This window comes from Ochlerotatus camptorhynchus, unplaced genomic scaffold, assembly GCF_037179485.1.
Source record: "Ochlerotatus camptorhynchus isolate MF236.1 unplaced genomic scaffold, CSIRO-AGI_Acam_v1.1 ptg000112l, whole genome shotgun sequence".
NCBI lineage: Eukaryota > Metazoa > Arthropoda > Insecta > Diptera > Culicidae > Ochlerotatus > Ochlerotatus camptorhynchus.
This window is the reverse complement of record NW_027040602.1, coordinates 2,919,932-2,936,793: the sequence shown is the minus strand read 5'-3', so window position 1 is coordinate 2,936,793 and position 16,862 is coordinate 2,919,932. Positions and strand designations below refer to the sequence as shown.

Genomic DNA, 16,862 nt, shown 5'->3' with positions numbered 1-16,862 from the left:
GCCGGTTAGACTGATGGAAGATTTTAGAAAAATGTTCTTCGGGTTTCAAATTTCCGTTCATTCATGGTTTCAATACGTTCGCTAATTAATACAAGTACTGTTGCAGCGTCAACAAAACTGCGTAGAATTTACCTACATTACCGTAATTATAAGATATGTAAGGTCTTTGAAAATTTCCTGAAATTAACGACGACTTCAAAATTCTGACTATGCATTTGCATAAACACATGGTTTATCTCCTAACTGTGCTTCAAATTATGTTTAGTTCCACATTTCATATTCTCATAATCATTCTGCATTTCAATTATTTTTGATATTCCATAATTCTGTTCGTGTTCAAAACCAAAGCAACGAAAATATTATCTACCTTTCATTTGCTCCACTACCTCCCCCTCTTTGGACGGTTCCCGTGGCAGGTCCATATGCTCCATCCTGACAATGTCTACTTCCGCTCTGTTCCTCCTTTAGTTTCACCAGTCACGTGGGTAGCTCTCAAGGACACTGCTCCAAATGCTAGTCCTGCACCTCCCACCAACGTCGTCGTTTGCACCAACAGCAGCAACTGCTGAATCGAATTCATTGAAGCGCAGCAAACTGAAGCTTTAACACGTAGATGCAGCTTACACTATGTATCACCCCCGTCGTCCTGCAGCTACAGCAGCAGCAGCAGTCTACTCCCAATCAAGCTGTTCTATGCTGTGTACAAACGTGTCTAAATATAGAAAATAGTGCTGCGATTCGCGATAAAAATTGCGCTGGTTGTCAGGGTTTAAATAGATAGGTACCACTTTCACTCCCTTTCGCCTCCACGCTGCAAGGCCTCTAATTCAGCTGATCTCGGCACAATAACAAACATCATACAACACACACCTTAGTGGGCAATCTGTATGCAAATATCCTGCCTCAAAAGCTGTACAACTAGCAGAGCACAACTTCTATGTCGGTAGTGTATGTGCGCTTTCGTTGCTTCGATGATGACGGTGCACGATTTACATTACAACCATCTTATCTCCATGCTTCTGCTCCATTATAAACGACTTGATAGGGCCACACTGTTGCTCAATAACCTCTTACAATGCGTGTCGTCTTAGGCGGCGGCTGTAGGCGTGCTAAATTTAACCTCACGCGCCAATACACTCAATTTGCAATGAACAACAAACGGACGAGGGCATCTAATGCGCATACATGCTGATGGATTTATGCTCTGAGATAGTTGAATCAGAACTACTGCTACTGCTTCGCATTCTGTGTAATTTTAACTTTTGTTTCAGATTCTTAATGTTTTATGCTGTGCTTTCTGTGGGCTAATTGAGTTTCAATTGTTGGCTATTGGTTACGGTTGTGGGCTTCCGAATGGATGGTTTCAGATTTCCTTCTTTGTCGCACTTTGCTTTTGTGAGGATATGGGTGATGTTTCGGTGTGTAATTTTATAATATCTTCTCTGGATAAAACTAACTCTTCTGGTTATAGTAAATATTTTCCTTCGATTTCTCACTTTTTCACTGCTATTTCTCAGGCACTGAATATTGATTTTTGTATTGGTATGTAGGCAAAATATTCAACTGTACTGTTCCTGTTTCACTGGTATTCACTTTTCTGTTTACATCTGTCGAGCTGTTGAATACAAGGATTATCTTTCTATTACCAAACGAAAACTTTCATTAATGTAACATCAGTAATGCCAGAATTGTGTGAATTTCGCCGACAATGCCCAAAGCGCTGACCCAGTTTTCCAACAGCGGGGAAGCTCGGAATTATAGACACCCATAAAACAACAACGATGAGCTCCATGGGGGCTGACAAGAAACGCACCAAGAAAACAGATACTACCAGTCGTCAAAAAATGGTCTGAGATTTTTTTTAAGTTGAGAAAACGTTTGTGGTTGGTTCTTCTTGTGCAGATGTGCTCAAGCAAATCAGGACGAAATCTCCTTGACCTGTTTACCAGGCGACCTTCACGGAGCTCGTGGACTACATTTCACATCATCTCGTGTAATTTTTATGATGGGCGGAAAATTGCTTTCTTTACTCCGAATTTCCCAGCCCCACGCGAAACTTCGGTTGGTTTATTGTCTGAGTATAGGAAGACTCAGGAATGAACCCACATGGAGCGACTTTTACGTGACAGAATCAAGAGCGCGTAAGGCTTCATGATGTTATTGCTTATGACATACGGTAGGAATCGGATGGCCATGCTTAAAGAATTCATTCTCTGCCACCAATGTGAGGTGAAAATTGAAATACCTAGAAAAAGAAATCGTACATATGGCATAAGCGATCTCATATGTAGGTAGGTTTTTAATATAGAGTAAGGTGATGCAAGATGGGTCACGGGGCTACTTGAGTTATTTTTTGTTCTGAATGTAGAAAATACAAAGCATTATGGGGGTTGACAAACAAATAAATGACTAAATGCACTAGCTGGCCCATCCTTCCCCGTGACCCATCTTGTCCCACCTTACCCTAAACCCATACTTACATATGGTAAATGAGTATCTGATACCACGGAATCTCATCAAGAACAAATGTCCTTTTTCTTCGTAAGTACAGTATTCTACTATGACATGGGCCGAACTACGTACCTACGCACTGAAACATATCATGGCAATTACTAAAATTTTAGAAATGCTGGCTCTCGCAATATCTGTTTTTCTCAAAACAGAAGTCTGAAGCAACTCTCTAGTTTACTGTAAATTAAACGAGATTTCCTTTGTTTTGTTTGAGAAATGACAATAATATCTGAAGTAAATCTAAAATGTATGTTCGGAAAATCATTCTCAAATTTCCTTCATTAAGCATTAAGCTTCAATAAACTCGCATGCGAATCTGGCAAACAAATCTAATGCTTGAGAAATTACAAGTTTTAATTACAAAATTTTACGCGAGATTTAATTAGTTTTCCATGCACTGATACAAAAACAACACTAATAACAATTAATAACACTAAAATAAACAGCAAATCATTTTACAACCAGAAAACTCATGGTGTGCAGTTGAATTTTGCAAGACAAACACGCAGGCAAAGCCTGAGTTTTGAGTTTTTTTTGGATAATCACAATACAATAAAAGTCTAACAAATGCGGTTGGTAGAACTAATTTTCAATCAACCATTTGAGCTGTTTTTCTGTATATAACTAGTTTATGATTGAAACTAATCACATAAAAAAATCAGCGTAATTGGTTGAAGGACAGCTGAGAAATAGCGGTGAGTGGACGGTACCACCCACCGCAGATATGGAGGGATTACAAGCAGTTTTAAGAATCATATCTGTATTGTCCTTTAAAAAGGACACCTTTCCAATTTATTCCAAAGTAAAACTGAAGCACTAATCAAATTTAAATACACAATACACCCTTTAAATACACAATACTCTACAACCTCCCCTATCCACGCATTGATTTTACTCACAAATTGAATATATACCTAATTTCATCTTTCTTCAACCGCCTCGATTGGAATGAAATTTGCATTGCTGTCCGTAATTCTTTTTATATCCTCTAGAAATAACCTAGAATATTCCCTACAATCATCTTAATGCAATTCACTTTAGAATTGGTATGGAATTATCTTACGAATTCCCTTGAAACAATTATTATCAGAATTCCATCGCCTTGGATTTTTTTTTTTAGAAAGTCACATGAAAGTCTCATCAAAATTCTCTTGGAATTATTCTCAAAATTCTACACTTATGACATAAAATTCATGCATAAAAGTTGTGAACTTCAAATCAATCATACATATTTTCCCTCCGTGTTACATATTGATAGGTCTCGGAGTACATAATTGTACGTGACATGTTTGTTTACGTTTCTGTCGGAGACGAACCAGCCTCAGGCTGAAAGCCATCCTTATAAAGAAAACTTAACTTAAGCTGTTTACGTTTCATCCGTCACTTCAAAAATGGATTCCGTCACGTATGAATACGTTATCTATTTATGCAAAGTTCCATTGAATTCTAGTGGAGTGCTCTTAGAAATTCCTTGAGATCATCTTAGAAGTATATCCTCAGAGCTCCATTATTTTGGTATTCTCTTCAAAATTTTTTGAAACTATCTTCAGACATCACTATGAATTATTTTAGAATTATCCTCAACATTTCCCACAAAGACAGTTTTCTTGGAATTGCCATTAGAATCATTCTAAAATTTTCTCCCAATTCCTCTGAAATAAGTTTAAGAATTATCTTGAAATTCTACTCAGAAATCACCACAAGTTCTTCTCACAATTCTCTCGGGATCCTTCAAACAATAACCTTTGAATTGTGGTCAGAACTCCCTTGAAATACTCCTCAGAATTCTCTTGACAACTCTTTAATGTACTGGAATCCTGTTGAATTAACAAGTTTTAGAATATTGTTATTTTTTTAATCTGGAAAATTCTGAGTAAAATTTTTGGGGTTTCCTACCAAAACATAATATATAAATTCCGATCCTTTCTTAATTGGTATAATGTCAATAGAATGAATTTCGATTAAAAAAAGTAGCTTAGGGAAGATGCATGAACGACCTGCCACAACCAGAAGTTGTGACCGGCTATGTGTAAGGGGTCTACAATTAGTTAATTTATATCATTTATGGATCGTAGTATAAAAAATTCATCTAAATTCCTTCGATATATAGCGCACACGTTATTAACACTAGATTTGCCGTAAGCGAAATGTGGCATAAATGAGCAATGTTGTGTGCTAGCTTGTACATAATTTCGTTGCTTATACGAACTATATCTCAAAATTAAACGAGAGGAGATTTTACGCGACAGTTAAATTCAGAACTTTTTCTGTGTAGAAACTCTTTAAATTCACTCTTGGCGGAGGCCACTTTCGCTATCACCTCACTATGGCACTAGTCAGAACTTTTGATGTATTTTCTAGAAATCGCATTCAGAATTTTAGAAACTATTGCAGTATGAATTTTTGTTTTTAATCTAATTCTCTAAAAAATAATTTTCTCGATGTATATGTTAGGGTGTGTCAACTTTGTATGGTGGATCACACTCCCTGACACAGCTCTATCGATTCGTATTAGGATCCCCAGCAACTGTGCCAAATTTGAATGAATTCGGGTAATTAATTCGGTCTGGATTGGCGGAAAAACTTTAAAATGTACATAGGAAGATGTATGAGAAACGACTCAATTTTCACCAAATCTGAGATTATGAATAAGAAAATTATACAAAATTCGTTGAATACCGCAGATCCATTCGACTTCTGAGCAAAAAGCTATTTTTTTACTATCGCCCTGATGCTCTGCGTATACCTACTTGTAGCTTATAGTAGGTATGCACGGAATACATGAACATAAATAACAAACAATAACTTTTTGCACAAGTCGAATCGATTTGCGGTATTCAACAAAGTTTGTACTGTATTGTTTTCTCTATCTAAGTTCCAGGTTTGGTAAAAATTGAGCGATTTTTTAATTTTTGATAAACAATTGAACTGTTCTCGGCCGTTACCCATACAATTTATAAAGCTCTCCCGCAAATCCAGATCGTAAACAAATTCGATCAAATTTGGCACAGTTGTTGGGGACCTCAATATGAATCTAGAAAGCTGTGGGGAGTAGGGGGTTGTTAAGTTTTTTTCACTGTGTCCGTATAAGTGTTTTCAGTAAATGATTAATAGGGTGTCCATTAAAATTCCATTTTTCAATTCCCGGTTTTTTCCCGGTTATTAAAAAAAACTCTGCCTTTAACAAAAAAAGGCGTTCAAAAATAACACTTTAGAGCTAATGATAAAATTTTGTCAGCAGAATTCCCCTACAATATGCAGGGCTGGTAATGGGTATTTTATACAATAGTATTGACTACAATAACGAAAAAAGTTAGCAAATAGTGTTTTTAAAACAATAAAAAAGTGACCAATAGTGACATTTATTGATCGGAAAGATGTTAATTATCGTTGAATGCGATCCGCTTTGACAAATATTATAAATTCCCAAACCACCATGAGTATGTTACAAGCTTTTTTTTTAATAAAACAAATGGTCGAAGGATCTTATAAATTTGTTTTCGTAAAATCAGTATTAATTGGATAATCAATAGGTTAACTTGTAACCTCCAATTCCTCATTTTTCGGCCACGATTTTTTGGAAACCAACGGTTGAATAAGTTGAATTTAGATTCAGATTGCGAATTGGTTGAATTTCGGGATGTAAACGATTGAACATAGACATTTATTACGAAATCTAGGAATAGAAAAATATTGAGGCGCAGAGAAAAATGTTCAACGTCTTGGACAAATTCGTCAATTTTAAGATAAGCAATTTTAAAGATCTCGAATATAGAAACTTCTGTAAAACTTCAAACATAGACAAATTTTCATATCTCTGCAAGAGACAGTGTTCTGGATCGTATCAATAATTAGCATTATTCTGGAACGAGGAAAATTTTCTCGAAAAATCTCGATCTTCAAAAAAGTTGTAAGATTTTGGTATACATTTTAGAGATATTGAACATTTTTTTGTTTAATGCTGGTACTTAGTACAGGGTGTCCATTCAAATCCAATTTTTCAATTCCCGGTTTTTTACCGGTTTTAAAAAAAAAACCCAACCCAAAAATCACCTCTGCTTTATACAAAAAAGACGTTCGAAATTGACCGTTTATAGATAATCATATATTTTTGCCAGCAGAATTGCTCTACAATACGTGATGATCGCAGCCTAAGGCTGAAAGTCTCGTTAATAAAGGAAAAAAAAAAAAAAAAACGTGATGATCCAGATCTTAAAAATTTCATGGAATTCGTATAAAATCAAAGAGTCTCGCAAAAATGAGCCTAAATGTTGTTTTGTTAAGTCGGAAAAATCATGTATTAATGGTACCTGAAGAGGAGAAACGCAGTATTATTTTTTTTTTTTATCTTCCTGGAGTTTTGATCTTAAAGGTCTATAAGTCAAACAACATTTTGTGGGATACAAAGATTATTATTATTATTTATCTTTATTAGGGAGGCTTTCAGCCTTGGGCTGGTTCGCCTCCAATGGATACAAAGATGTGTTACAAACATATTTATCATTCTCATTTTCATTATTGTCTTGAAGATATTTTACAGGTTAAATTAAATCTTGTCCGATTTTCACTTTTGAGCATTTTGAGTCTCCGTTCATAACATAATTTAAAATTATCAATTGTGTTTAAAAATAACATTGTTCGATTATCAAAATCATCCTGGATATCTGTTCTTGAAGTTCTGCAGACTCAACATGGCATACGATTATTCGACTTAAGGGGGTATTCCCAATCTTTTGCCTTTTTTCGGCCTGTTTTTCAATTAATTTTTTTTCAAGGAAAATGAATAGTAATGCGCCTAACTCTTTGGGATTCTTGTTTATTGAACATTAAAGTTTACAAATAAATTTTTTTCGACATAAAAAAAGACATTATTGACGTCACAAAATGGCGGCAAACAGACCCCTGTTCGCCGCAAACCCCTTGGCGGGCGAAGACTTTTCTCTGGAACGGCTTCATCTGAATCAGATTTCGTGATGAAATTAATAATCTGCATAAGATTCTCTGGAGCTTCTCCCGTTGGCAGCAAAAAATCTTGCAAATTAACAAAATGGCGGCCATATGAAAAAAACAGGCGATTTTTAGCCCGCTTTTTTTGCAGCTTTAAGGTGCTTCAAACAATGTTAAATGTTAATATTTTTGGCTGAAAGTGGGAGAAGCTCCAAAGAATTTAATAAGGAACAAAATGCGCAAAGATTCAAGTCAATATCTTTTATAGTTTCTGAGAAAAATCTTCGCCCGATAAAAAAATGTGGTTTCGAGAAAAACGCGTTTAAAGTTTTGACTTTAGTTAAAACCATTTGGGGGTTCTTACCATTAGTCAGCTATGCCTGGACACCGAATTCGCTGATCGGAAAACGGCTTGGGGGGATGAAAGTATATAGTCTAAAGACAAAAAAACGTGAAAAAAAAAATTTGATTTTTTGAAAAAAAAAGATCGGGAATACCCCCTTAATTCTTAATTCACCATTCTATCAGGAAGCCCCATAATATCATTGATTTGGATTATTTGGTTTTCCAAAATGCCTGGAGTTCAGATCGTTATTCTTTTTTAATGAAGTCACTTTAACACTCTTAGAACATTTGCGACTTAAATTTGAACTCATGATAATGATGATTACCCCTAGAAATGTTTGAGCTAGATGAATAATCACTAAGATAATTAGGTACTTTGTATTTGGCGTGAGAGGTATGGAGTCAGATCTTTATGTTTTACAGACTAACCGAGGTATTCTACGATGTCCTAACAAATTTGGTGTAGCTAGCACAAAGAGCAGAAACTATTTTTAATTTATCTCTGGACGTATCATCTTAGTTCGTTGATTGTGTCCGGTGTCAAAAATTTGCATGCCAAGCATGATGGAGCATGTAAGGAGTTTGAGATCGGACATTTATTTATTGGCATGAATCTGCTTCTTATATTCAAGTAGCTTCGTAACATAATATGTCTCGCTCAGGCTTTATACTAGAACTTCTTCACTCGGAAAATTGCAGCAAAAGAATTCAAACATTTTTCTTCAAATGACACTTATAGAAATTCTAAAAAATAACTCTGTAAGCTATGGTAGTAGGAACAACGGCAAAATCACCGTTTGCTCCGTGCGCGAACAGATTGCGAGTGAAAGAAAAGAATAGAGTTTTTGTAATTTTGGGGATTTTTGATACTTTAACATAGTGTATGTATTTGATATAAAATTGATTGATTCCAAGTTACACTGCAAGTTTTATAAAGGTTTGAATGATTGTTCAAGACCAAATTATGGCCTACAAGACTATGATAAAATCAAACTTGATACTTATATGATCTTTCCCGGTGAGATTTGGGTTTTCCCGGATTTTTCTCGGTTTTTTCCCGGCAACTCCAAATTCCCGGTTTTTCCCGGATTTTCCGGTTGGATGGACACCCTGTTAGTAATTCACGATCTTTAATTCAAACAAATTAAGAAAGCGTAGAATAATTTACGATTTGTTAGAATGTAAGTTCACAGTCCGAGAAAAAAGTAAAGTTTCTAAAATATAGAAAATATTTCATGATTTTAAACATAGAATTTATCTAAAATCTGGGATTGGAAATTTCTTGATTCCAGACTTGTAGAAAAAAACAATTTGATGGGCTTCGAAAGAACTGCCGATACTAAAGCTTCCGTCCTTCAAATATTTATCGAAATTCAGGTCTTTGAAAACATCTCTAGCGCTTGCAAAGTTTTCTAGACCATTTTTCAACATATAAGACTTGGAAAACTTTCAAGATGACGAAGAGATATCGAGAAACCCCAAGAAAATGTAGTAAGGTCAAAATATGTTATTCTCAATTGGGGATTGGAATTGAGAAGAGGAATGCAAGGAAATTCCAATGATGATATTTGAAATAATCTTAAAAGAATCTTTACAGGATTCCAAGAGGATAATTTGAGAATGTTTAGCAAAATTTCAAGGAAAGTGTTTTTTTTTTATATATAGTAATTTTCACACTCTCGGATCATTCTTGCTTTATCCGGGAGAGATTTGAATTCATGATTTTGGAGTGAGAGGTATGGATTCAGATCTTCATGTTTTACAGACTAAACTCGGTATTCAAAGATGTCCTAATCTTGGTATCTGGTTAGCACAAAGTGCAGAAATTAATGATTAATTTATCTCAATGTCCGGTGTCGAACATTTGCATGCCAAGGATGATCGGAGTTTGCAAGGAGTTTGAGACGGCATGAATCAGCTTCTCTATCTTGAAGTAGCTTCGTAACAGGATATGTCTCGCTCAGCCTTTATACTAAAACTACTTCACTCGGAAAACTGTAGCAAAAGAATTGAAGCAATGACACCATCTGAATTCAAATGACACCATATGAAATTCTATAAATTTAGCTATCGTAGTAGGAACAACGACAAAATCACCGCTTGATCCGGGCGCGAACAGATTTCAAGTGAGAGAAAAGAATAATATGAAAGTTGTAAGCAAGAGAGTATAATGATGTATGTGCTATAAAGTTGACAAAGTAACATTACAAGTTTAAAGGTTTAAAGGATTCTTCAAGACCAAATTATGGCCTACAAGACTAATATAAAATCAAAATTGTTACTTGGGATGAGTATATATGATATTTCCCGGTGCATTTTGGGTTTTCCCGCATTTTTCCCGGTTTTTCCCGGTAAATTCGAATTCTCGGTTTTTCCCGGATTTCCCGGTTGGATGGACACCGATTATATTTCTTCCTCATCTCTTACTTTTAACTGCGTTCAAGAATATTTAACAAAAAATAAACCGTAGCAAATGTTCATACCATAACATGTTTAACTAACTATCCAAATTTGTTTACGTCATTATTACCAAAATGTACTTCCTAATTTGATGACGATAAATTGCTCAACATAGCAGCCCGTAATTCCGTAAAGTCCTATTAACAACCAATAATTAACCGCTTGAGGCATACTAAAGCATTGTGAAGGTTCTGGTGTCTCCTAATCTAAGACTACTTAAGACACATAGGTGTTTCCTGTCCTGGCTGAATGTATTATAATAGCATGATCGAATTAACGATTATCTGGACAACATGATTCCATGATAGTTATTGTTGTTTACTGATAGTTTTATACAACATGTTAAGCAAATCATTACATATTCAAAATACCTAACACTTTTATTGCAATGATTGACGTTTCAAGTAAAAAATGATAGACATCAGATTTTGACATTTTGAAATATTTCGATTTTGATAGAAAAACGATATACTTCAAAAGTTGCCACGTCATAAGTTTTATAACAATGATTTCCATTTAGCAGTTCGAATTCGAAAACATCAAATGTATCTCAAATATTCACTCGAATAAAAAGAAGTCCCACAATCTTTTCAGGTTCCCGCAAATGAATAACATTCAAGGTCAATCCGAAAGTCTCTTTCGGTTATTATTGTTTCATTTAATGCTATGACACAATAACCATTCCTTCAATCAATTCACCATGCATTCTCTCCTTCCATTACTAACAATACCAAGACCATGCCAGCAATCTAAGACTGAAGGCAATGCTCTAACTGCTTTCCATATTTCAGAAGTCTATAAATGAAAATTTATGCCTCGATTGAGAACATTCGGAAAAACAAATCCACTTTCCATTCATAACGATGAAGCTGGATGGCATGATGCAAAATATCTTGACTCTCGAGAGAAGGTCAGTCAAGACTGAGACGACGACGACGACGACGACGACGGCGACCACAATGTGAAGAACGTGCTCCGTTTATCCAGTTGATTGCCATCGCTGCACGTACTGGAATGGAAGTAAGGAAATCAGAGACGACATGAGGAACTTGTACAACGGCAAATAATCGATTGACTTGACGTGTGGAAATTCAAAAAAGGTTTTTCCTTCACTGCCTTACTGCAGCACAAAAGTGACTGGATTTTCGGGAAACCTCAGGCCTTTCTCGCGTGATTTTGTTGCGAATGTTTGGTTGCGATAAACGAAACGTCGATATTCCCCGGTGCTAACGACACACGACAGTTAGTGCACCCAAATCAGCCAGTGCCAGTGCCAGCGGTGTACGAGAAATTACAATGCAGTGGTTTTACCACTGGCAGAACTTTTCGATTGAGGAACCCGTGGGCTGAAGAAAAAATGGTGTTAAGCTGCAGAAAGCTCTGTTTTTCTCTGTCATAAATCAATTTATTTACCGACCGACTTTGGTTGACTGCGGTATTTTTCCGCGGAGGTCATAGGTCATTTGAGATATCTATGTGTAGGTAGTGTCAGCCGAAAACGATGGAGTTATCGATCGACTGCTGTGTGGGATTAATGGTAGTTCATATCCTCCGGTTTGTCGTTTCGGCACTTGAATATAAATAAGTAATATTCATTAGGAGCAATTATCACATTGCTGGTCCAACAACGTCATACATATTTGATGTCAAAGAGAAGCAAAGTTTTAGGACACATTGACAACGACTCGGAGTGAATCGGTATCAAAGTCGATGGAAAGATCGCTTGGGATAAAATAGCACAAGTGAATTGACTTTTTATTACGCTGGCCTGGAAATAGCAAACTACCTCCGGCACAAACTCGGTCGTTGACCATCATCGTTGCCAAAAATGAGATCATACACATATTGCTCTAATTAACAGCCAGCGATCCACGCCGCACTGAGGTAGGCCTACGGGAAAGGTCATTTCGAGAAAAAATATTCGTTTCCTATTTAGTTCTGACAGTTAGCAGTGTAGCAATTTCTGGCATAATTCCATAACCTTTTGCTCGCAGAGCTACACAGTCTGGAGTGCGCATTGTTTTTGACGCCATATATTCCACAATTCTGTTTTCTAGTGAAGTAGGATTATAGCTTTTCGATGTAGTAAGAAGGTGAACGTAGTCAGTTGCCCTGCGTTCGGTGCACGTGCACTGGTGTCCGAGCGCACTTGTACCAAGCGACCGACGCCAGACGACTAGAGAGAGAGGCATTTTTTGACAGCTGGAATATGTCTTCCAACATCAATAACAACAACAACTGCTTGGTTGTTACTTTTACTTGTTAGTGCCGTATGGGTTGGTAAATTTTACGGTCATGCGCAGAACCCCGTGCTGGTATGTAAGTTTTTTTTTGCCGTGGCCGATGACCGACGGTGGATAGAAGTACGTGTAAAAACGGGTGTATGGGAAATGTTAGTCATCATATAAAGCATACAATTTTGCTGACTCTGGGGCTCGCTCGGAAGAGATAAGGCAGACACTAGAAGCAGAACTTTTTGTTCGTCATGTTAGTGCCTCTTGTTGTACCTGTACTTGAGGCCATTAACGAGAACTTTTTTTTTTAATAAAGGAATAAATCATTAAAAGTTAGTAAGTATTATTCATAATTTAGCTCTCACCGATATAAAGTTTCTTTACATCAAGTTCTTTAGACATCGCAAGTTTATCAGAATAGGCCTTGCTGTCCTCAAAATCCACTGTACTGATGTTAAAGTCCTACAGACTCCTAACCTACCTCAAAGTCTCATGCCGTATTATAAAGTAAAGCCAAACAAGTCTTATAGCGAATTCGTTTATTATTCAGTTCCAACCTGGATCGGGTATCAAGATTGGGTCTGCTTATTTTCTGACAAACGTCAGTTGGCTCGTTTGTTTTTAAAACCCAGCTCAGGTTGAGGTTCGCACTGACAAAAAGTTCGGTTTCGCACTGGGTTGGAACTGGTTCCAACCCCGATAATAAACGAATTCGCTATTAGATTCAGAGGGGGAAAATAAGAGAATAACAATCTTTTTGTGTTTGAAAATCATAAAAAAAAACTTATCATAGCAAAACATCAAAATAATAAATTGAAAGAGAAATCAGAGAATGACTCTTTTCAATTACTTTTATTTTGAAACATATTCAGTTCTATGACAGCCGATGGTGCACCATGCGTCCCCATAAAACCATGCTTAACCTCAGCTATCCATCGTCTAGCCGTGTCACTCGTTTGACAACGAGCACAAAAAGCTTATATTTTCTAGCGTTTGTTGATTTTTCTCAACGTTTATCAATATTACCCCATAGCATCACCGTGTGATTCTTTTCATGCAAAGAAGCGGAACTAAACATGAGCTATACTTCTTTTCTCAGTCCCAATCTCCTGTATTATGCGAGAAACAACTTATACTCCACCCTATTCAGAATACCACCGCATACAATTGACTAGCACAGATTGAGGCAAATGGCAAACAGTCTTACTTATTGGACAGCTACTTAAAAATGATCCAGCTTTTCATTGCGACATTTTTCAGATCATACCTAGTAAGCACATGGGCTCGGAAAATTAAAACAAAAATGAGAAACGGCATACATTGTGAGCTTCAACGAGCGAATGAAGAATTCCTGGAAAAATGCTTTCTAATGCCAGTCAACTTTTGCTTTCAACACTCCGGAACAAAGCACCCGGGTCGAAATGATCCCAGACACGCAAGTGTAATTTTCATTTTCATTCGCCCTAGTCAGGTAATAACATAGTCCTAGTTTCTGTTTTCCAATCGATCACCGACAGCCGCGGGTCTCGATACTTTACGACCCAGAACAAATAACAGCTGCACCGAGTCCCGCCACTTCACCATTCGTCATACTGCGGCAAAAGTGTGAGTCCATTTCGCCATCAAAAGGACCATCACAACGATAATAATATGCGGACAAGGTGGCACTTTTGGAGGCTAGCATAGCAGCAACCAGCAGCACAGCTGATGGGAAAAGGCTAATTTTCAGCGAGCTTTCGCCCACTTTGGCTCTGCTGTTGTTATTGTGGAGTTCACCTAATGAAATCCAGTCACGAAGGGAGTAGAGAATGCATGCAAGTAATAACAGCAATCGAGAGGAAACGCAACTGGACCGCGGTAGCAACTGCGTTGGGAGCGGAGGAAGTTGAAATGCTTCCGGAATCCGGATTGATAGCCGGTAACCAAATAAACAGATCGTAGCCAGATTTCGGTTTCAGAAGCAGACGATGAAAAGCTTCGTGTTTAAATTTTTCCTGAGATATACAGCACGATAGTTAGCGTTTCCGGTAGAATCAGGTGCTGAAAATGAGAAGTTTTGTGGTTTTATTTGGCACGAGATTTTTTTTTAGTATATTAATTGATGTATAGTGCTTTTCCGTTTTCGGCAACATGGCACCAATTATATGGATATTTCGTAAATGTAAGACCTTGTGTGAACCATATTTTCACGTTCCGTTTCATCATGGGGCATATCAACGATTTCAAGAGCTCATGTATTGGATATTCATCGATTATTGTGCATTAGGCTTACCAAATCCACATCAAAGAAAAAATATTTATTTATTTTTGTTTATTTTATAACTCAGCTTCCCATAAAAATTAACAGTTATATTACATAAGGAAAGCTCAGTTTAAGAATAAAAACTATTATAACTCCTGCTACAGACTGATTATTTCAGGTTTCAATTTAAGTAAGCTCATTTGTGCATAAATGCAGCAATACTAATCCTGATATCAGGAATCAAAAAAGTAAGCAAACTTAGAAGGTTAAGGAAAGAAACAATTAAAATTACCTAGGGGAAACGCTCCTATAGTTGCGGTACGTTAGAAGCGTTAGGTTCCTATAGTTGTGCATGGAGACTCAATACACAACTATAGGAACCTAACGCTTCTAACGTACCGCAACTATAGGAGCGTTTACCCTATTCAACAGCGAAGACATCGAGACTTCAATATAACATCTTACTAGAAATAAAATTATTTATTGGTACTGTAAAATCGTTGTAAATACTCTGAAAATCTGTTATGTTTAATAAGTACATATTACGATCCTTCGACGCGTAAAATGTTGCAAAAATGTTAACACAGTTGAACTTCTACATCACAACTTTAAATGTGTTCGATTAAACCTTGGAGAGGTTCTAGATCATCCGAAGAACCAGCTTGTCCGGGTTCCTCATAAAAATCCAGTAGCTTTGAGAACTGAAGATAATCCCGGTTCATTTGAAATTTTTGAAACTCCAGGGTTTCTAGGAGATCCCGGGTCATTACATACTACGAAAATTCTACAAACGAGCCTTCAGGGCTATAAAACTTTAAAATCTCAGAGTATTTCTGGACTATCTGGAATGCTTCAAATAAAAAAAAATGTTAAAGGGTGGTGTCCGATTCAGTGGGTCGTCGTTTGGAATAATGTTTTATAATATAGTAAATTTCAAAAATTAACTCTTTTGTAGAAATTTTTGGTGGCCCTGAAAAGAGCCGATGGTTTGGGTGGTTTTGCAAAACCAATTCCATCTGATTGACGAATTGTCTACTGAGATGAATGTTGTTCTCGAAATGCTTGGCCGTGGGCAAGATGTATGCCGTGAAACATGTCACTATCGGGATTTTTGACTTAAATCAAGATGGATGCCTTCGCAGATTTAGCTCTGGAAGGAATAATAAGCGGTTATATGCAAGAAGGTTAATGGAAATCTTAATTCGTTATTTTGTTGTGTATGTTATAAAACGTACCACAGTTTTAGATTTCCAGTATCGACAGAATGGGCTGGTACGAGTAGTACGAACAGTACCTCTTACATTCTGCACGAATATTTCTGGTAAATTCCAAGTCTGATACACGAGCTACCGAGAGTTGGGGAACTGCTTTCCCAAATGCTAGAGCTGCGACCTTATTTATGCATTTAGATTCACATCCGAAAGAAGGGCTAGCATACCTAACACACTAAATGCTTCAGTAGATAAAATGTGGGTGTTGAGTATGCTTAAAAGGAGGGGCTTCACATGTTAATCTAAATGTATACAAGAGCTACCAGATACGTATTGCAGTGTCATGTGCTCTATATTGAAATCCTTGAAAGGGATTTTTGTTTTTTATGCTCATCCTATTATCAACAGACTAAAAATACGAAATAACCGATAGGTTATAACCATAAATTAATTGTGAAATATAAATGTTTTAGAACATAGTACAGTTATAACGAACTCCATCGCCGATTTCTCGCAAACAAAGTAATCACACCATCGGACAGATGAGATAATCACTAGACTGATGCAAAATTTGAAAATTTCGCTCCACAGTGCTCAAACGGTTCCAAATTGGGCCCTGATTAGCCTCCCGAAATTTGAACTCATTTAGTGAGAAACTGACTTGGCACAAACCATTTGAAGTTTTTATGGAAATTACTATGGAGAAACCATAATTTCGGTTCATATCTATCTCAAAATTCACCAGTACACTCTACTTTAGAAAACGATAGCTGAACTTGTTGAAAATTTTCTCAGCTACAACTTTGTTAAAGACCACTTTTCGATCAAATATAAGGAACAAAAGTTATTAATGATTCAAGTCACCGCTGTCTTATGATTATGCTCAATCAACTGTTCAGCAGGCAACATTGG

General features: G+C 36.7%; 1 protein-coding gene across 6 annotated transcripts in view; it reads right to left on the bottom strand.

Annotated features, from left to right (window-relative positions):
* The window catches only part of LOC135699602 (hippocampus abundant transcript 1 protein), an 86,945-nt gene that overhangs the window by 30,573 nt on the left and 39,510 nt on the right, over positions 1–16,862 (bottom strand). For 5 of the 6 annotated variants that reach the window (XM_065219905.1, XM_065219902.1, XM_065219904.1 and 2 more), the window contains exon 2: positions 368–1,615. The exons of the other annotated variant lie outside the window; for it this stretch is intronic. In XM_065219905.1, the coding sequence (XP_065075977.1) occupies positions 368–431 (64 nt within the window). In that variant the 5' untranslated portion in view covers positions 432–1,615. The remainder of the gene's footprint in view (positions 1–367; positions 1,616–16,862) is intronic. 6 annotated transcript variants of the gene reach the window in all.